The following is a 22,239-nucleotide window of genomic DNA, read 5'->3' on the forward strand; positions in this document are numbered from 1 at the left end:
CTACCCTAATTAAATATTCGCCATAAAATTGTTGTGGTCCACCATCAAGTGAATGCGGAGCCATGGCTACTCAATCTTTTTAAGAAAAAACAACACCCGAGAATGCTACGCTAAAGGTAAGGATAAGTGAAACAAAGATAAGATTGGCAAGGGGGCGGAATACTGCAGACTAAAAGAATAAAAAATTCATTAAAATTGATATTTTCTATCATGGAGTTGACACGTTTATTTTACTTCACTTTATTCTAGAACAACTTTGAGATTAGGTATACATCTATGTGATGCATATGCATTAAAACTCCGCCTTTCAATTCAATTTTAAAGCCTAATTTTACAATTTTACACGAAAACCACAAATTACTAATCACAACATTTTCGCTGTCTAGTAGGGGAACACTTCTATGTTCAATATCCATAAATTCTTTAAAAATAAAATCCATTGCTTCTTGTTAAATTTATAAATTCATTTTCTTCCAAACTAGTTTAAAATTCGCATTACAAAGTTTTTGAGGATCAGATAATCTCTTGATATTTCTGTTGGCAGCTCTGTTAACTTGGTCTGTTTTATTGTTTTAGTGTTTGATCATAGGTTTGTGATCGCAATTATGATCTGATTAGGAGTCCTTTTTTCTATTAAATTCATGTGTGTATGTTTGGCGAGCCTGACTAACTTCTGAGGCATAAAAAGTGACATCGAATTGAAGCAGATAGGAAAAGCCACAAAAAGTTTTCTGTACTTGTCTAAAAAGCGCACTAAGGACGATGGGTATTTGAGTTTAGTTGGGGGATTTAAGTCTCTTACATTTAAAGCTATTGATAATCTCTAAAAATTTGCCTGTAGGTCAAAACAGGGCTTTATCCTCTATCAAACGAATACATTGTACCGCCCCCTTCGGATGCAGAAAGAACATTTCAGCGTGAAATTCCAATTCTACCGAAAACAATGTTTCGTGCATTTTCTAACAAGTGAAATGTATTTTGAAAAATATTTTATAACCCCATTGGCACCGCTCTGCAATTGTGTTTTGATCGCAAAATATTCCCAATCAATTACATTTGTGAGTACTTTTGATAGATTGGCCTGCAAGGAACTGAAGGATACAAAGTACCAGCAAATAAAACTTAAGTAATAATACAAAGATAAAAAGATAAATGCGAAAAATGACTGATTGATAGTTGATTTAAGCTCCACTCATTTCCAAAAAGGGTCCAGAACTGCAATCCAAATGGTATATCTTTGAGACAGTTTCTAATCAAAGCCTGAGTCTGACCGAATGCTTCCTTGTGTCGAGGAATAGCTTTCAGATACATTTCGACTATTTTTTCCGTTTAAAAATCCTCAGGCAATGGAACTCGTTTCAGGCTAACTGTGACTCCTTCCTGTTTTTCCCGTTTCAGTTCAGTTTCAATGAAGTCTCTCAGCTCTTCGTACGCCTGCTTCAGTGTTTCATTGTGGACAACGCAGTGGAAGTTTCCTGGTTTGTTGCCTGAAAGAGAAATCCATTTGAAATTATTGGATAAGGTGGACTCAGAGAATGAAATTTTGATCAAGTCTTCATAGTTAAATCAAGGATGGGCGTCGAGTGAAACTTACCGTATTGGATCTCATGTTTCGCGGTCTCCAATCGGCTTTTTAGACTTTCGTCGGTCTCGGTTGCTCGTCCACGAAGCCGTCGTTCGAGTTCCTCAATTGATGGTGGGTTTATGAAGACCAGAATTGGATTTAGGTCAGAATTTCGGATTTGTTCAACACCCTGCATTTCGATGTCGAGTACACATACTTTTCCCTGTGCTTGCACTTGCCGTACTGCATGTTTACTAGAATAATTTGAAAAATATATTTATACATGGTCTGGACTTTAATAGTTTCAATTTGAAATCTATTTTACGGTGGAGTTAAAATGATAAACCAGAGTAGAGAGTGGCTGGGTTGTAGTAGAAATTGAATGAATAACTCAAGAACCATCAAATTTGCGCCTTTGCCCTGATGCAAGCCATTAATCAAAATTTTTTACTCTCATTGGCGCTGGCTTGTCTGCAAATTTTTAAGGTTTTGTGGAGAATATAGCGCGTTAACCACACCAATACACCACCGTACCCGGTCCACTGGAATGCGTTTCAACTCCCCCAGTGCTTCCTGAGACACCTGCACCCCTTCTCTACTATTTTGCGTCAAGTTCTGCTGTTGTCGACCATCTTGGGAGAGTGAGTTTCACTGCGTGGCATAGGCAGCAATGGAATTGTCACCCCTACTTAATGTATGACCTATCCACTGCCACTTCTGCCTTCCGATCACGTCGCCATGGGTGCAACCAAATTGTTTGTCCGAAATAGTATCGGGCCAACGTGCTCCGATGATATGTCGCAGACAAGTTTTCACGAATGCTTGTAGCTGCGGTTAGCTATCCATGTGCTACTCCCATATAGCAGCACAGAGTAGACATCAACATAGAACAGTCTCAACTTGATCTTGGTGTTCAGATTACTGCATTTCCAGATTTTAGACAGGGCAGCGAAAGCGGATTTAGTGTTGTTAATACTTCGGTAGAAACCACGATTCCTAGATATATAAATTAATCGACATAGTACCTCGGGGACTCTGGGCATTCTCCATGGACCACCTTACACGCAAACTGAACTTCACGAGAAACTTTGCTGTAGACACTTCAAACAGAGCAAAGTGGAAAATCGGCGGCGTGTTGCGATGGTCTGCGGAGTTGGTGCGGTAGTTTGCTCGGATACACAATGTATCTGAGTCGTACGGTCAAACAGGTTTCGTCAGTGTATTCTAAGCGGAAGTACTGGCGATTCTGAAAGCTTGTCGCAAGTGGGAAGTGCAGAAAGGCGCTGAACAGTCTGGGCGGCACGCTTAAAGTCACCTTTCTCTGCATTCCCGGTCATAGGGACATAGAAGGGAATGAGCGGGCTGATGGCTTTATTCGTACTATTTAACACCTGTGCCAAGTCAAGGAGGATTTGGCCCGCCCATAACAAAACCCGATCACGATAGTTCTTGTGTCAGACGCATACAAGATTACAGCGATCTGCACAGGGCACTACCCCGTAGGGGACCATGCCGTCTGACTCGGCATACCCTACAATTTGCATTGCCGAAGCTGCAGAGAAGAGGAAGAAACTTTCAGGCACTTCCTTTGTGATTATCCAGCTCTAGCTAGAGTCATTCCATTCTTTGAGAACCTCAGAGAGATCTCTAGCTTCAGGGTGAGTGAGCTGCTTTCTTTCGTGAATGCTACGGTCTGGCTCTGAAGATCTGAGCTACCTGGACTCTGCCTCCTTGCTCTTATCGCAGCACTCATGGCCTTTTGACACCAAAACGGCGCATCACAACAATAATTCGGTTCTTCGGAGCGACTACCTTGGTTTTGTTGGTGTTTATCTTCAATCCAACTCTACTTGCCTCTCTTTCTAACATCAGAGCCGTTAGGCCAAGGTCCATGAGTCGGTGAGAGAGCATACAGATGTCATCAGCGCAGTCGAAGTGCTTGCGAATAAAGAATTTCATCGATAACAAGAAGAAATAATATCGGGGATAAGATGTATGCCTGGCAAAATGCGCTTTTCACCTCGAATTCCTCTGAGATTACTGGCTACAGCACGTGGCATTCTACGCCATCATATTACTGTGATCAAAAAATAGTAAGACTTTTTAAATAAAACAAAAATGGTTTATTGATTCTTCCAAATTTATTCCGTCGCCTTCAAAGTAATCCCGTCCGGATATAATGCACTTATGCGTTGTTAAAATCGACTTCCTGAATCGCCTTTAGGGCCTTCCTCGATGTGGTTTGAATCTCTTCAATCGAGTCAAAGCGATGTTCACGAAGAGGCAGTTTTAGTTTGGGGAACAGCCAGAAGTCAGACGGAGCTAAATCAGGCGAATAGGGCGGCTGTAGTAAGATATGCGTTGAATTTTTGATGAAAAAGTCACTGAGAACCATCGTTCTTTTTCGAACAAATTTAGTTTTATCGGTACCAAACGAGACGAGATGCATCTGAAGCCTAATTGGTCCTTCAAAATCGATTGAATTGTGCCAAACGATACATTAGTGACGTAAACAAGGTTCTAATTGACAAGTGACGAATTTTTAGCACTAAATCCTTGATCTAGTTGACGTGGTTCTCATCGATAGACGTGGAAGGACGACCAAGACGCTCATCGTCCTCAACGCGTTCTCTGCCTTCTTTGAATAATTTGTAGCAACCAAAAACACTGGCTCTCGGCAAAACATTATCACCAAATGCCTTTTTCAACATATCCAATGTTTGGATAGCCGAAAAACCATGTTTAAAACAAATGCAAACAATGCAACTACAGACTCTGTAGGGCTAACCGTAAACAACTCCGGGGATACCGTCAAAGCCCAGGGAGATGATTTCTCTTTTACTTAGAGTCCATATCCGCATGCTACGGTGACTAGCCATTTCATCCACAATAGGCGGAACTTCATCGGATATGATGCGATGGTAAAGTGTTCTTTCCACCTTTGCAGCTGTTTGTTGTGAATGAGGAGTCGATCGTTAACGTTCTTCACGGGACCATCGAAGGGTTTGCAAGTTCTTTCGTGATGAGGTATACACTTTTAAAATCATTGCATTCTACGGCATCTTTTGTTTCCCTGACCAGCGCAATAACAAATTTCCTTCTGTCACGAGGTCCACTACGTTAAACTTCTTGAGATTTCGCACGGTATCGGAGTTCGGGCGCACCATGCCCGTCATCACTCGCAGCGGTGAATAGCGCCTTCAATCCCTTTCCACGTTTCCGCAGTAAACCAGATCTGCGGGACGTTACCGACGACTTGCCTAGTACCCGAGAAAAGAGTATTTTTGATGGTGGCCCAATGCTCTTTGGTATTCTCAGGTGTGTTACTCAGTGTAACATTTGATCAGCAAGATATGTAGTTTCCCTGATCAGCAAGATATGTTGCACTCCCACTGTCGAGCGGCACTTCGATCATAAACGCGGTCGATGCTGAACTTGGGGATCGCAATTCTTCAACCGTGCGAGTAGGGGCGGACGCAACGCGCGAGGTCGACAAGACTAATGACAAGGCGGTGTCCACAAACCTTCCAGCATAGTCTTGACCGGATGGCTTAGTGATTATTGCGCTGTCTTGGGAAGCACGTGTTTCAAATCTCACTGATGGCAGGGCAATAGGATTTGTATTGTGACTAGATATTGCATAACAGTCGTCTCAGCTATGAATGGATACCTAGGTCAAATCAGGGTTACCTCATACAGAGTACTATTATCTTGTAATCTGGCGTTTTTTTTTATTATAACCGTTACGGTTGCCAAAAGCAGGTTTCCCCGGTACATGTTTCAGTAAGATGTTGTTAGAGGCTACCTAGGGATTCAGATCACCCATCACCATCACAATTTGACCTTTAGTAAGCTTCTTCTGAACGGCGTGTAATTGTTCGTAGTAAGCATTCTTCTCTATCATGTCGGATATCTCCGTTGTTGCAAAGCACTGTACAATTGTAATGCTCCTTAAGTTGAATTGGAATCTTGCAGTGAGAAGCCTCTAAGAAACTGGCTCCCAGATCAAGAGAGCACACCGAATTTGCGTCTGCTTCCACTTGCCTTTCCAGAGAACAAAAGCACATTGTCGCAAGAAGGAGAGGAATAAAACAAACAAAGTAAGATGGGACTCTGGAGATCCCATCTTACTTTGTTTAGGCCCTAAATGTCCAGTCTATATCGTTGGAATTCTCGCTCGAATTGGAGAAAGCGACTTTCAATACCATTTTCAAGGAACGTGTGCACATTCCAGAAACCAAATATAGTTCGTTTTCGGCAGTCAAAGGTCGTAGTTTCGAGGGCAGCCCCTATACGAGGCTTGATGTTTGCGTTCCGGTAGCAGTAGCAGTTTTGAGATTTGCAGGTTATTAGCCCACGAATTTCTCTCCGTGGTGGGTGGTAGTGACTGGATTCACAATATTTTCCCGGAAGATATCCAGCAGAAACAGTCCGTGCAATTCATCGGCTTAAAAACCATAACTCGCTAGGAGCCGATGGAATTACAGCCGAATTGGTTAAATATGGAGGCGATCAATTAAACCAAGTGGTTCATCAACTGATGCTCAAAGTATGGGACAGCGAATTAATGCCTGACGACTGGCAACGAGGCATTATCTGTCTCACACATAAAAAGGGGGATATCACGCAGTGCCACAATTATAGAGGTATCACGTTGCTGAGTACCATCTATAAGATATTCTCCTCTATCTTGTTAGCCCGGATAGCCCCATACGCCCAGAATATCACTGTTGGAATATGGACATCAGTTCCATCATCTTTTCATCGACTTTAAAGCAGTCTATGACAGCATAGCCAGGGTAAAACCGTACACGGCCATGAGAGAATTCGGTATCCCGACGAAATTGATAAAACTGACTAGGCTGACCCTAATCAATGTGCGAGGCCAGACAAAAGCAGCAGGATCACTCTCGAGACCATTCAACGTCAACAACGGTATACGACAAGGGGATGCCCTATCATGCGTCCTCTTCAACCTGACCCTGGAGAAAGTGATTCGCGATGCCGATGTAAATGCGAGAGACACCATCCTCTTCAAGTCCATCCAACTACTGGCCTACGTTGACGATATCGACATCATGTGAAGAACAGTCCGAAATGTACAGTCTACCTTCATCCAGATCGAGCAGGCGACGCGAGATCTTGGGCTGGACATTAATGAAGGCATGACGAAGTACATGGTGGCAACGTCAGCGCCAAAACCAAAAGAACGAACAACATCGAAGCGCACTGGTCAAACGGAAACAACGAAGATAGGAGACTACAACTTTGAGACCGTTGAAAATTTCTCCTATCTAGGGTCGAAAATCACAACCGATAACAGTTATGACGATGAAATCCGTGCACGGTTGTTGGCTGCCAACAGAATCTCAAGACAGGGTCAAAACTCTTACTGTACAAGACTACGACCTTGCCAGTCCAGTCTCTGACCTGGGTTCTTAGCAAAAAAAAACTCTTGACCGCGTTCGAGAGAAGAATCCTCCGAAGAATTTTTTCCCCCTCCATGAGGATGGACGATTCTGTAGCCTACACAATGGCGAAATCTATGAGCGATATTACGACCGTCTGGTTGTGGATAAAATCCGGCTCAACAGACCGGATTCTGGTTGTTGCGCGGTTGATGATGATGAAATATTTTGTTAGAGGACGAGTGTTGATTCAGAGCCCCATCTGCTTAACGGCGGACTGAGCTAATTTTGGGACAACGGGAAGATCCATCTGATGGGAGATCTAGTAAGTCCACAGTTTACCATAATAGGGTAACTTAAGTATAGCCTCGTTAACAATGAGATAAAATTTGAAACATTAAGAAAGAAGAAACGACTTGGGTGCTCTATGCTCCATCAACGAGTGAACAACAGACAGAAACAAGGAAATAAGAACAAAATTAGGAAAGCATTAAATGCAAGAAAGAGATAAAACTTAAAAAAAACCCAAAATTTCTTTATCGTTATTCATTCGTACCTTGTCCCATAAATATTTCCACTGAAAACTGCCGTCTCCAAAAATTCTCCACGTTTAATTGCCTCCTCCATTGCCTCCTTTGTCACGTAATTGTAATGGACGCCATCCTGTTCGCCTGGACGCGGTTTGCGTGTTGTGTGCGATACGCTATAAATGAATTGAAAAATCAATCAATTGTCTTAAACTTTCACGTGAACTACTCTGCGATAATAAACGGCCATTTAAATTAATTGCAATTTGCCAATAAATATTAAGAGTCGACATCGTAGTAGATGTTGTAGGTGATAAGTGGAAGGGTCTGATTGTTTGATTATTTACCTGAAGCCAAAAGTCTCGGGATATTCTGCGAACAATCGTTTCAGCAGTGTACTTTTGCCAGAGCCTGATGGCCCGCAGATGACTAGAGGACGCGGTCCGTGCTTAACCATCGTTGCTATGGCTGTAAGTGGAAAGGAATGAGGATTAGTAATTTTAAATATGGGACAAATTTGAATTGAAAGGAAGAGCTGAAGATAGAAGTAATAAATCCGTTTATTCTTCTTTTTCTTCAGCCTTTGTCCCGTTCACAAGCGAGGTCGGTTCGTCGTGAACGGCTTCGCCATTTGGCTCTATCGAATGCCTGATTTGGGTGCAATCTCGAGGCTTTCAAATCCCCATCTAGCGTATCAAGCCACCGTTGTTTAGATCTGCCTTTTGGTCGTTTACCATCGACTTCGATGTTCAGACCAATCTTGGCAAGTGAATTCTCGTTGGCACGAATTGCGCGACCATACCATCGAAGACGCCTCTCTTGCAACTTTTCCACGATCGGTGCAACCCCATAACGATCGCGGATATCCTCATTTCGGATGTGATCTAAACATCTGGCGCCACTAGTCCAACGTAGCATCTTCGTCTCCACTACTGCAAGATGCCATTCATTGTCTTTTATAGTCGGCCAACACTCAGAACCATAGAGAGCGACTGGACGGACGACATTGCGGTAAATTTTAGATTTGACACGTTCGTTGATACGTCGATCACAAAGAACACCAGTTGTGGAACGCCACTTCATCCAGGTTGCGTTAATTCGTGAAGCAATTTCATAACGCAGTTCTCCATTGGCTGATAGCGTTGACCACCGTATTTAAATAAATCCATTTATTATTGGAAAATTCTGTCCATTGGGGAAAAACATATAGCGTAGAGTTCCCTGAGCTTTAAAACTGAGAACTATACATTTTAAGGGATCACTTTTCGAGTCTAGCAAATGGTGGGACTGAGGATGGTTTGGGGGCGCACTTAATTAGCTGAAGAGTGACTACACCTAGCCTTAGTTGAATTTTCGTTACAAAACATTCACCACTAGTTGATTTCACTGTAATTTTCAGATACGACTAGGAGTTTTTAGTGCACTTAAGTAGCTACCAAAGGCTAAAAACTGTTTCTCATCACTCTGCGAAAACCTTAAACATCACATAAGGTGGCATTACTCTTCAAACTTAATTTGCAAAACCTTAACAAAAAACGTATCACTAAAAATACCGCCACCTCTCCTTTCCGAAACTATTTTCTGCATGTTCACTTTAGAACTCCTAAAATTATTCGTAAGAAATTTTACTTCCAAAAACTTTAACTATTCTTTCGTCCTGTCTGAAATAAAGGTAAACTATGACTGCGGGACATTGGTCAGGTATTTCCTTTTTGTATTTCGGAAATTCTGCAATGCGAGCGTTCGCCTTATTTACCCTCTCCCTAAAAATTATATTGTAAACAATGTTCGCCGAACTAAAGAAATAGCCATTCGTGTTCAATGGCATTATGTCCCTTTTATTGGTTGTCTCGTTCGCTGGTCGATAATTTGCGAGTTAGTGAGAAATGCATTCTGGACATATATTAGCCAATTTTCGGACCATTTATTATGGAAACTTTATTTTTGGGTGAGGTGACTGTCGCGTGAATGCAGAATTTAATGCTTTCTGGTTCGCTGCGGAGAGACGGTGTTTTTTTTGCTTTAATGCTGTATAGAGTAAAGGGTAGTAGTATTTACTGATGAGTTCAATGGCTTTACAAAATATTACTCATGGATCAAGCCAATCTAATAAGATACCTAAAAATGACCCATGGGGGTTCATACAAGAACACAACTTCTTGTTGTGTACCTCAATATCTTGACCTCCTATGTCCTGACTGAGGTTTTCGAAAGATAGACAGACTACCTCTGTGTGACCCGATCTCTTGTCGAAGACCGGATCACTTGGGAGCCTTTGGTTCTCCCCATATACCAGCTCCGCGGGGCTGGCAGCAAATTCTTCCGGTCTAGCATCCCATTGGATTGTGGGTGGTAAGGCATAGTTCGCTGGCGTTTGAATCCCAGAAGTTTGCCTAACTCCGAGAAAAGGGTGGACTCAAATTGCATTTCCTGATCAGTGATGATCACTGCAGGGACACCAAAGCGAGGGATCCACTCTCGAAAGAGGGCTTCAGCGCAAGATTGCGCCGGAATGTCCTTCAGAGGTATTGTCTCAGGCCACCGCGTAAACCTGTCGATGATTGTGAGACAATACCTGAAACCGTGCGAGTGTCGCAAAGAGCCTATGATGTCGATGTAAAGTGTGGAACCGTTTGGTAGTGCGGGGAAATTAGCCCACTTCTTTCCTTACATGCCTGGTGACCTTACACTTCTGGCATGCGATGCACTCTCTGGCTCAGGAGTTGATGTTCTTATTCATGCAGGGCCAGAAGTATTTCTCGGTGACTAACCGATTTGTCGTCCTGATGCCTGGATGCGAAAGTTGGCCGGAATGTGTGGTCGGGGTCCCTTTTCCGAGTATTCGCAGCAAAGAGAGAGGTTCGAGTCGAAGATGGGCAACACCCTAAATTTGTATTTGCGGTTGGATTTGAGGCTCTGAAGTACTGCGTCATGCTCCTGCGCCTTGGCGATAGCCGAGAAGTCGAGTGAGGCGGGGATGTTAACCTCGGAGACACGTGAAAAGCGTCAGCAACTATGTTATCCTTGCCGGACACGTGCTGTATGTCGGACTTGAACTGGCTTACAAAGTTCAGGTGTCGAAGCTGACGAGGGGACGCTTTGTCGGGCTTTTGTTTCAAAGCATATATGACAGGCTTATGGTCCGTGAACACTGTGAACGGCCTGCTTTCTAGGGAGAAGTGGAAGTACTTAATGCTCAAGTACGCAGCGAGCAGTTCGCGATCGTAGGTACTGTAGTTCCGTTGAGCGGAATTCAACTGCTTCGAGAAGAAGCTCAACGGCTGCCAAACTTGATCCACCTTTTGGTGAAGGGCAGCACCTACTGCGATGTCAGAGACATCAACAAAAACGGCTAGGGGTGCATCTTGCAGAGGGAATGCCAAGAGTGTAGCGTCGGCCAGTTGTTGACGGGATTTGTCAAACGCGCGGATAGCCTCTTCAGACCACACGATCTCTCGTGTGTCCTTAGTTTTGGGGCCAGACAAGTACGCGACCAAAATATCATCCAGATATACGAAACAGAAGTCGAGTGAATGAACCTTTGAAAGGTTTGCCCCGTATTGCACAACCCGAAAGTCATCCGTGTGAACTCGAAGAGTCCAAAGGGTGTGCATATTGCCATCTTTGGAATGTCTTCTGGAGCTACAGGGATTTGGTGATATGCCTTGGTTAAATCCAAGGTCGAAAAGATGTGCAAAGTCGTGGATGAATGGAATCGGATATCGGTCAGGAACAGTCTGTGCGTTTAGCCTTCTGTAATCCCCACAGGGACGCCATTCGCCATTTGGCTTAGGGACCGTATGGAGTGGGGAAGACGAACAGCTATCCGAAAGTCTGCAGATACCCTGTTGCATAAGTTGTTCGAATTCTTTTCGTGCAATAGCCAGTTTCTGGGGTGGTAGGGGACGCAGTAGTGTTAATGTGGTGCTGCACATTGTGCTTCACTGGTTTAGAGAGACTACATTCGGTAGTAATATGGCTGAAATTTTGGAGAAGTGACCGAACACGTGAGTCAGTAATGTCCTCTAAAAGTACGTGAGTCAGTAATGTCCTCTAAGATTGTTGTTGGGAAGAGATGAGATTCTGCCTGAAAAATTAAGGTTGGTTGTGGAGTCTATAAGGGACCTTATAGGGACCTTATAAGTCCATCAGCAACCCATAGTGACACAAGAAGTCTGCGCCTAAAGTGGGGAAGCTGACATCCGCCAGGATGAATCACCACGGGAACGTCCTAGGCAAGCCAAGACTCACGTAGATGTTAACACCGTGAACAGTACCGAACTAAGGAACGGCGTCAATTTATTGAAAAATTTGGAGGCAGTATATCCAAAAGCTTCAAGTTCGAATTGAACTGTTTTACCCTTGTAAGTAACTAGTCTAAGTAACAACAAACTCAAGTTATTAAAACACTAAAATACTTCAGAGGTTAAGGTGATATAGCTATGAGCATGATGGTAGACTAGTTGTCATGGACTTCCATGTAGGAAATAGCTTTACTATATGCGGCATCGCTATCCGTTCTTGGCAATGTGCTCCAGCGACGATCCGAGAAGCGTATATTCCTGCTGAACCAACAGCTCTATTACCAAACCTTTCCCCGGGAGCTCTTTCCTAACGAGAAGCTGCAGACGGAGAAGGATGAAGGTGAGTCTCCCGCGCTCAAAAAAAGCGGGACAAATTATACCAACTAGTCGTCCAGGTTGGGGGTTATGTGGGGCAGACAGCTCTACACCGGTTTCCTGGAGAAGAGCCACTGCGCCATATATTATAGCGGCCATCCAGTAAAGCATGTGCTTGGTAGTAGGTTTCTTAGTCAGCCAAAGATGAAACCTGCTGTTATCGCCTTTGAAAACATAAGCGAACGGCTATGCACTTTGCGCTAGCGAGGCAAATTTAGAAATATAAGCCTCATTAACGTTCACGCCTCAACAGAGGCGACTGGAGAGTCGTATACTTTCTACGAAGCCTGTCCCAGGTATGAAATCAAAATCATACTTGGGGATTTTAAGAACCAAGTAGGGGCGGAGCCCATATTTAGGCAATATGTTGGCCCCCTAGTTTACATCAAAATACAAATGATAACGGACTTCGGATTATTCAATTAGAAGAAGCCACTCGAAATGGTTGTTGGAAGTCCCTGGTTTGCAGGGAAAGCGGTCCACAAACAAACGTGCGCCTCTTCAAATTGACCACGTGCCGATCGAATGCCGCCACCTCTCAGCCTTGATGAATGTCGGAACATATAGGGGGAAAAATACAGACTCGGATCACTATCTCGTTGGCATGGTGCTCCGAGCTCGAATAACATCACCGCCCAGAATCTCCTCTGATAATCAGGCGAGAGTTAACACTGAAGCCACTCACACCACAGACTTCCATAACACCTATAAGGGGGAAATAGATGCCGCAATAAACGCAGTCGACAGAGATCCTGAAAATGAAGCATCAACAAATTATCTTCACAATCATCTGAAGAATGTTATCATAAATACGGCCACAAACATATCTGGCACTGCACGTTATAGGCCGTGGACGTACAAATTGTATGCGGCGAACGGATCTGAAATCAGTATCTTCGGACAGCAGTTGTTAGGGTCTTCGGTAGAAAGTGAGTCGTCTAAAGGATACCTAGTATCGAACAACGTGCCGTCGCCACCGTCGCGGATCAAACCCGTTTTCATAGGATCCATGTTTGAATCTAACCTGCACAACCCGGCGCCTGTTAGATATCTGCAGCCCGTCAGTGGCCCAAAGAGCCATTTTGTACCCAAGAAGGACGGATCATGGTGACCTTACGCGGATTATTGCTGCCTGAACGCAGTCACGCGTCCCGACTGCTACTCGATGAGACACATGGAGGACATTTTCACAGGCTTGACAGGTAAAAGCATTTTTAGTAAAATCGACCTAACGAAGACGGTTCATCAGATCCCGATTGCCGACGATGACATTTCGAAGACGGCGGTAAGTTCGGCCTATATTAATTCACGGTAATGACTTTCGGCCTTCGCTAAGCCGCGCAATAATTCCAGCACACACTTCGTGGGTTTGATTTTTGCATGTCATACGTAGACGACATTTTCGTCGCAAAAACCCCCGACCAACACGGAAATCGTGCATTATTCGAGCGACTTAGCAGCCGCGGGGTCGTTATCAACGTGGCCAAACGCATTTTTGGAGTCCCGGAAATTGAGTTCTTGGGCCACGTCATTAATAAAGATAGAGTCGCCCCACCGGTGTCGCGTGTTCAGGCCTTACGAAATTATCCGCTACCCAACACATTCGAAGATATGCTAAGGTTCCTGGGCGCTTTCAAGTGGGGTGCTGCGAATCTACAAGTCCCGTTGCACGATTTATTAGCTGGAAGACGTAGTGGAGATAGTACCAAAATCACTTGGAGCCAGCACACTGTCCAGGCGTTCAACCGTTGTTGCGAGAACATAGATGGTGCTATATTGCTGGTTTATTTTGAACCTAGAAAACCCTTGGCGCTAGTAATCGACCCATCTAACGTAACGGTTGGAGTAGTCTTGGAACAAAAGCACGGCTACAGGTGGCTACCGCTTGCATACTATCAGCGGAAATTATCCAAGGCGGAGCGCAACTATAGTACGTACGATCGCGGACTGATAGCAGTATATACCAGCATTTTCACAAGCCTTTCATCTACGCAAAGCGGATAAGTTGACGGCTCGCCAAGTCCGGCACCTCAGCTACATTTCGCAGTTTACAACGCAGATCGAGAACGTTCCAGGTCGGGCAAATTCGGTAGCGGATGGAGGAGGTGTCACCGATGGCGGAGTTCAGTTCGAAGCTCCTAGCGGACGAACAAGCCCATAATCCGGAGTTGCAGCAGCTGGTCACTAACGGTACATCATCATTGACTCTCAAGCTAGTCACCATCGAGGATGTCGATATCTGGTGCGACCTGTCTCTTTGGATCCCTAGGTCAGTAGTCCCCAATACACTGCGTAAACGAGCATTCAACATAGCCCATCGTTGTTCACATTGCGTATAATTGTTAAGAAGTTTGTGTGGCCTGTATTGCGTCGTGACGAGCGACAATGGGCACGCGAATATATCCAGTGTCAGTGGTCTAAAATCGGAAGGCATAGAAGAAACGAAGTTCAACCCTTTCCGCTTCCAGACAAAAGATTCCAGCAGAGGTACGTCGACATCATTGGTCTGTCTCCTTCGTCTGAGGGGTTCCGGTATTGTCTCATCATGTTAAACAGATTTTCGCGTTGGCCGGAGGTGTGCCCGCTCAAGGACCAGTCAGGGGATTCAGTAGCCCGAGCTTTCTACGCAACGTAGGTGTCCCGTTTCGGCACACCGAGTACCATCACTATTGTTCAGGGGACTCAGTTTGAGTCCGCGCGTTAAGAACCCTAGTACCTCGCCATACCATCCCGAGTTTAACGAACTCATAGAGCGATGGCACCGTTCCTTTAAGCGACGTTAATGTGTCATGACGATAGAATCATTTGGGTCCATCTGCTTTCGCAATAGCTTTAAGGAGGATACTGGTGCATCGCCAGCAGATCTGGGGTTTGGATCTGCATTTCGGCTGTCAGGTGAATGGTTCGTAGAGAGTAACAACAGCAACGACGATAACCAGTTCGAGTTTGTCGCACAGTTTTGGGAACATATGCGAGAATTACGCCCTCGTTCGATTGTCAATTGCAGCGGCAGAAATAATTTCGTGCACCAAGGCCTCAGCTATTGATAGCATATTTTTCTGCGCGTCGACGCGGTCAGGAAATCGTTAACTCAGCCGGGCGTCGTTCACTGTCTATACGATCGAAGTGAATGGCATTGAGCAATTCCTTCGTTCCAGGACAAAGGAAGAAAGCCCGAGTGTTCCCGATTTTAAGGAGAAGGAAGGATTCATCCAGTCCTAAGAGCTACCGCCCAATCATTTTGTTGCCTAACATCAGCAAGGTGTTTGAAGTTTTCGTATTGAAAGCCTTGAACGGGCATATCAAGAAGAAGGACTTATTGTGGAATGCGCAATTCGGGTTTCGATCTGGACATTCGGCGATACATGCAATAATGAAGGTAACGTTTGATATTTCCTGGTGGATTAACAATAGTGAGTGCGTAGGCGCTTGCCTTATAGACATGGAGAAGGCCGTTGATACTGTCTAGTTGGATGCACTGATTTTTAGGCTCCTGAAGAACGAGTTCCCCAGCTGCCTTGCAGCTATGCATTATGGCAAGTGCTTTGTCATCGCGGGCGGAAATCTCGCTGCTAGTAGAGAATTTCATATTCTGAATGGATTACAGCAAGGGACAGTGACTGCGCCCACCCTTTTTGCAGTATTTGCTGGTGAATTACTCAACTCGTTCGAGTTTAAATAAAACATGAAAAGGAATTGGAGAGATTTCCACAATGTCGCGAACGAGGGTAGTTCTGAGCGCATTCCTCATAAGAAGGACGTTAGATACTTGGGTCTGCGTCTTGACGCGCGTCTCCAATTTAATGAGCACGTTAAAGTCGCGCTAGAAAGCGCTCGCAAGGTATTCATGTCTCTTCGAAGACTCTTTTATGCTCCAAATCTTAGCCGGAAGGTTAAGACGATTTACTATCTTACTTTGGTTAGACCGGTGGTCTCCTATGGGGGTGCTATCTGGTTTAATTTGAGTGCTAGCCAAATGAAGAAAATAAGGATCTTTGAAAGGAAATGTCTGCGTGCTTGCACGGGGCTTAATAGGACTACTTCGTCAAACTATGAGCACTTTGTAACTAATGAAGGGATATATGCAGCTGCTGCTGTGCCGAAAATCGACACAGTTATCGTCAGATTGATTCGGAATCATATAGTGCGATCTGCTTCGCATGGTGAGAACCCTTGGGTTTCGCAGCCGTTCTACCCAAATGATGAGTATTTCGAGAAAACTCTCACGACAGGCTTCATTCCTCCCGAAGCGTTCGTGTATCTTGACAGGAATGGTCTAATTCTTGATTCTGCCGGTGATCCGGTTATGTATCAAATACATAGGCGGGCCACGGACAAAAGGATTGAATACCCCCCTTAACTTGACTGTAGGATCTCCGGAATTCGACTGGTGATACTCCAGAGCGAGAGCAATTGATATTTAGCGGGATGAAAAAGAGAAATCCTGGTACTGGTGGCTGCGGGATGCCGGTTAGCGGCGGCCGTGGTCAGTTCTGTCATTTGTTTCTTGGTGGGGATTTGTAAATATGTACATATTGAACGCGTGCTGCTTTTGTCTCCAGTTGTAACTTATTATACATGTTATTATTTTTTGTCTCTTTGTTAACACAACTTACAAGTGTTATTATTACTTTTTCTCCCTATGGATGTTATTGTAAAAAAATAAAAAAAAATACATAAACCGGAGCGTAAATAGTCTTAATTATAATATGATAGTTTTCTTCTTCTTTTTCTTCAGCCTTTGCCCCGTTCACACGCGGGGTCGGCTTGTCCTGATCGCTTTCGCCATTTGGCTCTATCGAATGCCTGATCTGGGTGCAGTCTCGATCCCCATTCAGTGTATCAAGCCACCATTGTTTCGGCCTGTCTTTTAGTCGTTTATCATCGACTTCGATGTTCAGACGAATCTTGGCAAGTGAATTCTAGTTAGCGCGAATTGCGTGACCATACCATCGAAGACGCCTTTTTCGCAATTTTTTCACGATCGGCGCAATCCCATAACGATCGCGGATATCCTCATTTCGGATGTAATCAAGACATGTAACGTCACTATTCCAACGTAACATCTTCGTCTTCATTAGCGCAAGACGCCGTTCATTGTCTTTTATAGTTGGCCAACACTCAGAACCATAGAAAGCGATAGGACGGACGACATTGCAGTAAATTTTAGATTTGAGACCTTCGTTGATACGTCGATCACAAAGGACACCAGTTGTGGAACGCCACTTCATCCAGGTTGCGTTAATGCGTGAAACAATTTCATAACGCAGTTCTCCATTGGTTGATAGCGTTGACCCGAGGTATTTAAGTCGCTCAGTTCTCGGCAGATCACTGCCGCTGACAGTGATTGTGCCTGTTTCATGGACAAAGAGGAGTGATAAGAGGGCGCTTCCATGATGAACATCAATAGAGACAGGAAGCGGTTTTGATATACTCACCACACTTTAAATTTTACTTTTCGAATCCTGGCAGAGCAATTGAACCCAGCACACGAGTTCTTCTGGCACTTAGTGTTGTTGTAGAGCATACCAGATGGGTTCGTGTGGCACACGGTCAAATGCTTTCTCCAACAAGTGGATTGGACGGTAATTTGAACATTCTGCTGGGCTACCTTTCTTTTTTCATATTGGAACTCTGGTACTTTCTTGCCAGTCAGATGGTATTCTACCATCCTGAATAACCCAATTAAAGAATTCACTGAGCCACAGTGTTGGGTCCCAGCTCTTCGCTTTCCAGAGCTCATATGCGATGTCGTCAGGTCCTGTGGCTTTTCCCGATTTCATTCATTTTATTGCTTCCTCGACTTCAGTTGCGCTGACAGTTAAGTCCTTGGGGGTTTAACGTGAGCAAATATCTTGCGACTTAATCCCACGGTCTTCTTAAGACACGGGTTGATTTTTTGACCACAATCAGAGCCCCGCTGAGACAAGCAACAACGGTACCAATCTATACCAAGTGCATGGCTTAGCATTCATACTGGTGGATGCAAGAATTACCTAAATCTTTACCGAACTATGGAGTACGGCACCCGTGTTGATACGCAACACCACGTCGAGGCCCGAAGGTCTCTTCTCGCTTGAGCACAACCACAACCACCATGAAACTCCCACTAGGGGGGGCCCACCGCAAATAACCGAGCTGTCCTCACATACAACAGGAGTTCACCCGAAGTATATGAATCCAGGGGCTTTCCCGGTTCCCATGGTACCAGTATCCCCCTGGTAAGGTTTCGTGACCAATTTGCCACTTCAGATGAGTCCCCGTGCAGACTCGGGTCGCCCTAATTAGGTCTTTGGAGCATTCGCCTACTGAATCACGGCCGGCAAGCCAAAGTAATTACAACGTCTCCCGGTGCCACCACTATGGAGGTTCTCCTCGACCACTTGGTTTTGGTTTGGCCGATAGGGTTGCCGCCCCATCTTCCTCGCCGCCACCTCTGAGCACCAGTTGCGCTGACAGGTGGAACTGGTCCAAATGTCGCCAATCATTGTGTAACTGGAGGATGAACAAATTCTTCAGTTGAAATCTACTCGAAATACTCTCGCTATCTATTCGTCGCGGCTCGACGGTTGGTGGGCAAAGTACCGTTCTTGTCATTAATGCAACAGAAATGTTCGCTTTAGGCAAATCGATATAGATCTCTCTCGCCATCCCGAGTGTCCAGTTTATCTAAAAGATTTTTTTAAATGGGCCGTTCGGGTGACAGCGATTGCTTTCTTTGCTTCCCGGTTGGCGTTCTTATAAATTTGCCAACTGGTGAGCGTTTTATCGCCAAGAAACTTGTGGTAGAGGCGTTTCTTTTCATGGACCTTCATTTCAACATCGTCGTTTCAAAGCCAAGTATCCTGGTTGATATACCGCTTACCTGGCTTAGTGGCCTCCAGGGTTGCAGAGACCGCTTTATAGATCGTGCCTTTCATTTGGTTCTACGATTCTTGCACATTCGTAATGGTTGGTAATCGCGTAAAATCATTTCTTCTTTCTTCTCACGATTTGATGCGCGGTGAGCCAGTGCGTTCCTCCCGCTGTTTTATCGGTGGCATTCGCAGGACGGCCGAAGTTGAGGTGCAAATGGTCGGGAACGGGAACGGCTTTGCAATCAATGGTTAAATGTTGGCGTCTTATGAGAATATAGTCGAATTGCCTTTTACTATTTCCACTATAAAATGTAGGAAGATGAAACAATCGTTTGATGAACCATGTATTCATAAATACAAGGTCATGGGTGTCCGCAAAATCGATTATACGCTCGCCACCTTCATTGCGCACTCCGAACCCCTTTCCCCCATGACACCTGTTACCGTCTGCCTTTTCACCCACATGACCATTAAAGTCGCAAACAATGATAATATAATCGTCATCGAGAAGTTGTCAGAAGGCATCTTTTTCGGCATCAGGTCGACCTGTTTGTGGTGCGTACGCGGTGCAGAAGTGAATAGCGCGACCAGCTGATGTAATGGTGACCTTCATCAGCCGATCATTAAACCGTCAGACTTCTTTAATGACATCACGGAAACCCTTTGAGATGGCAATGTCAACACCGTATTGAGTGGGTGGGCTACCAAAATAGCGAAGTTTGTAGCCATTTTTGCCACAATCGCTTTGCTTCCGAAATTGGTAACCTCAGATTTTCGACTCCAGTGAATTCTCTAAGGAATCATCTTTCGAACAGAGGCCTATCATGCTGGGTTTTCAATGAGAAACCCGTCGTAAACGCTATAGCGGTGTTGGCCTGTCCTGATTGCAGGCTAAGCATTCATACTAGAGCGAGATTTATCTAACATCTCTGCCGCAAATTACGGGTTACAGCTCCTAAGCTAGAACGCTACATTCCACACGTTGGACCCGTAGAGAAGTAACTTAATTACAAGGAATTACATATATACAGAAAAACCAGCGAAATTTTGCTAAATCTACGCAAATTGAGAGACATAAATTCTAAATTGCAACGAAGAATGAATGAACAAGAAAAACAGGAACAAATAAAACTAAGACAAAATTCATTTACTGCAGCTTCAAACCAAGTTAATTCATCTTCATTCGCAAGCAGACGTAATTTTAGCGAGTACAAAACATCAAAGCTCTAAACCAGCATACATGAATCCGTCAGAAAACGCCTGAAATTACGCTATCAACGAAACCAGTGAAGCATGCTCCACTCGTCCACGCTCCAGCCAGCACTTACCTCGGGAAATCAGCGTTAGCAGAGTCAACATTTTGTTTATCTTTTATCACTCGCTTCGTCGACAGCACACGAAAATTATCTGATTTACCGCTCAGGAATGTAAATACAAAACGTGATGAGTCCTGGCACACAGAAAAGCACCTAAAGTCCTTCAAATTAGATTTTGCGGACAACGACACACAGGTTAGTTGGGAATCAATGCGGCAAACGTTCAGGTGGCGAAAATGCAGCAAAAATGGAGGAAAATTGCGGGATTTATGGGGAATTTTCACAGACAAAACGGTTGAGCACTTTGAGCACACATTTCCAAAGCGGGAAACTACACAAATTTGGCGGATTAGGAGATTTATCGCTTACTGTTCCTGAAAAGGCCGCCCAACAACACGCGAGAAACCATTGAGCTGAAGGGTTGGTTGTCAAAAGCGGGAACGTCAAATGGTTGTCAAGAAGGCAGCTGTGAACAGTCATCTGGAAAACAGTAGTGGTACGAATTTAGTGGATAGGTGATGGCCAGTAGAAATATTCTAATTTGAATAAGTGCTTCCTGTTCGAACTTTTGCGGAGTATACGGCATCAACACAATTTTTACCCACGATGGAGCATAAAACCTGGGAAATGCCTGCTGAACCAACACCAACAGCTCTCCTACCAAACCCTATCTCCATCTCCACGTGGTGACCGCTGGGAGCTCTTTCATAACGAAAAGCTGCAGACGGAGAAGGATGAAGGCGAGTCTCCCGCGCCTAAAAACGGGACAAATTGTACCAACTGGCCCTCCAGGTTGGGGGTTGGGTAGGGCTGACAACTCTACACGGAAAACCGATATTACGAAGCCACGAAAGGAGCCTCGGACAGGATGGATCTTACAACGACGAACCCGGCAACGACAACGAATTAACGATTTGCACATTTCCTCATGGAACGTGCGCTCCCTGTACAGAGATAAAGCTGATGAGCAGCTAGCCGATCCCCTGTCCCAATATAAGTCTGATGTAACAACGTTACAAGAGATGCGATGGACAGGGACCGGTTTTCTGGAGAAGAGCCGCTACACCATATATTATAGCAGCCATCCAGTAAACCATGTGCTCGGAGTAGGTTTCTTAGTCAGCCAAAAAATGAAACCTGCTGTTCTCCTATGCGTTTGCAAGGCAAGTTTAGAAATATAAGCCTCATTAGCGTTCACGCCACTACAGAGAAGACTGCAGAGTCGGAGAAGGATATCTTCTATGAGGCAGTTGAGCGGACCCTCGAAGCCTGTCCCAAGTATGATATCAAAATCATACTTGGAGATTTCAACAGTCAAGTAGGAAAGGGGCCCGTATTCAGGCGATACGTCGGCTCCCATAGCTTACATAGGGATAGGGATACAACGATAACGGATGCATTATGCACTTAGCAGTATCGCACGAAATGGTTGTTGGAAGTACCTGGTTTGCGCGGAAAGCGGTCCACAAACATACATGGGCCTCTCCAGACGGGACCACTTTCAACCAAATTGACCACGTGTTGATCGAACGCCGCCACCTCTCAGCCTTGATGAATGTCAGAACATATAGGGGGGTCAATATAAACTCGGACCACTATCTCGTTGCCATGGTGCTCCGAGCTCGAATAACAATACCACCTAGAATCCCCTCTGACAATCAGGTGAGAGTGAACACTGAAGACATCCACAACACAGTCCTCCAGAGAATGGGCACATTAGAGCGATGGGTTGAGTACTTTGATGAGCTACTGAACAACCAGAACATCGGCGAGTTGGAGGTCCCGCCAACTGAAGACTATGGACAAATACTGCCACCACCAAGTTTAGGAGAAACAGTCCGTGCAATTCATCGGCTAAAAAATCATAAGTCGTCAGGAGCCGATGGAA

The 22,239-nt window shown here is 44.7% G+C and overlaps 1 protein-coding gene across 2 annotated transcripts; it reads right to left on the bottom strand.

Moving 5' to 3' along the window:
- Positions 1-195: 195 nt before the first annotated feature.
- On the bottom strand, positions 196-20,804 carry LOC119655584 (guanylate kinase). Of its 2 annotated transcripts, none has more exons than XM_038061524.1 (5): positions 20,721-20,804; positions 7,847-7,967; positions 7,529-7,675; positions 1,595-1,818; positions 196-1,487 (listed from the first exon to the last, which is right to left on the bottom strand). In XM_038061524.1, exons 1-5 carry the CDS (start codon positions 20,758-20,760, stop codon positions 1,330-1,332), a joined length of 690 nt encoding a protein of 229 aa, XP_037917452.1. In that variant the 5' UTR covers positions 20,761-20,804; the 3' UTR covers positions 196-1,329. The 2 variants fall into 2 exon arrangements, with proteins under 2 accessions (XP_037917452.1, XP_037917454.1); XM_038061526.1 differs by having other exon boundaries at positions 20,364-20,779.
- Between the last annotated feature and the right edge of the window lie 1,435 nt (positions 20,805-22,239).

The sequence above is a fragment of the Hermetia illucens genome, chromosome 4 (assembly GCF_905115235.1).
Source record: "Hermetia illucens chromosome 4, iHerIll2.2.curated.20191125, whole genome shotgun sequence".
Classification (NCBI taxonomy): domain Eukaryota; kingdom Metazoa; phylum Arthropoda; class Insecta; order Diptera; family Stratiomyidae; genus Hermetia; species Hermetia illucens.

Excerpts from the sequence above, each read along its gene's own strand:
- LOC119655584 (XM_038061524.1), bottom strand. The coding sequence starts at position 20,760 with ATGGTTTCTCGCGTGTTGTTGGGCGGCCTTTTCAGGAACA. Across the intron at positions 7,968-20,720 it reads GGGCGGCCTTTTCAGGAACA|CCATAGCAACGATGGTTAAG; the intron begins GTAAGCGATAAA and ends TTCCACTTACAG. Across the intron at positions 1,819-7,528 it reads GGAAATATTTATGGGACAAG|TAAACATGCAGTACGGCAAG; the intron begins GTACGAATGAAT and ends AAATTATTCTAG.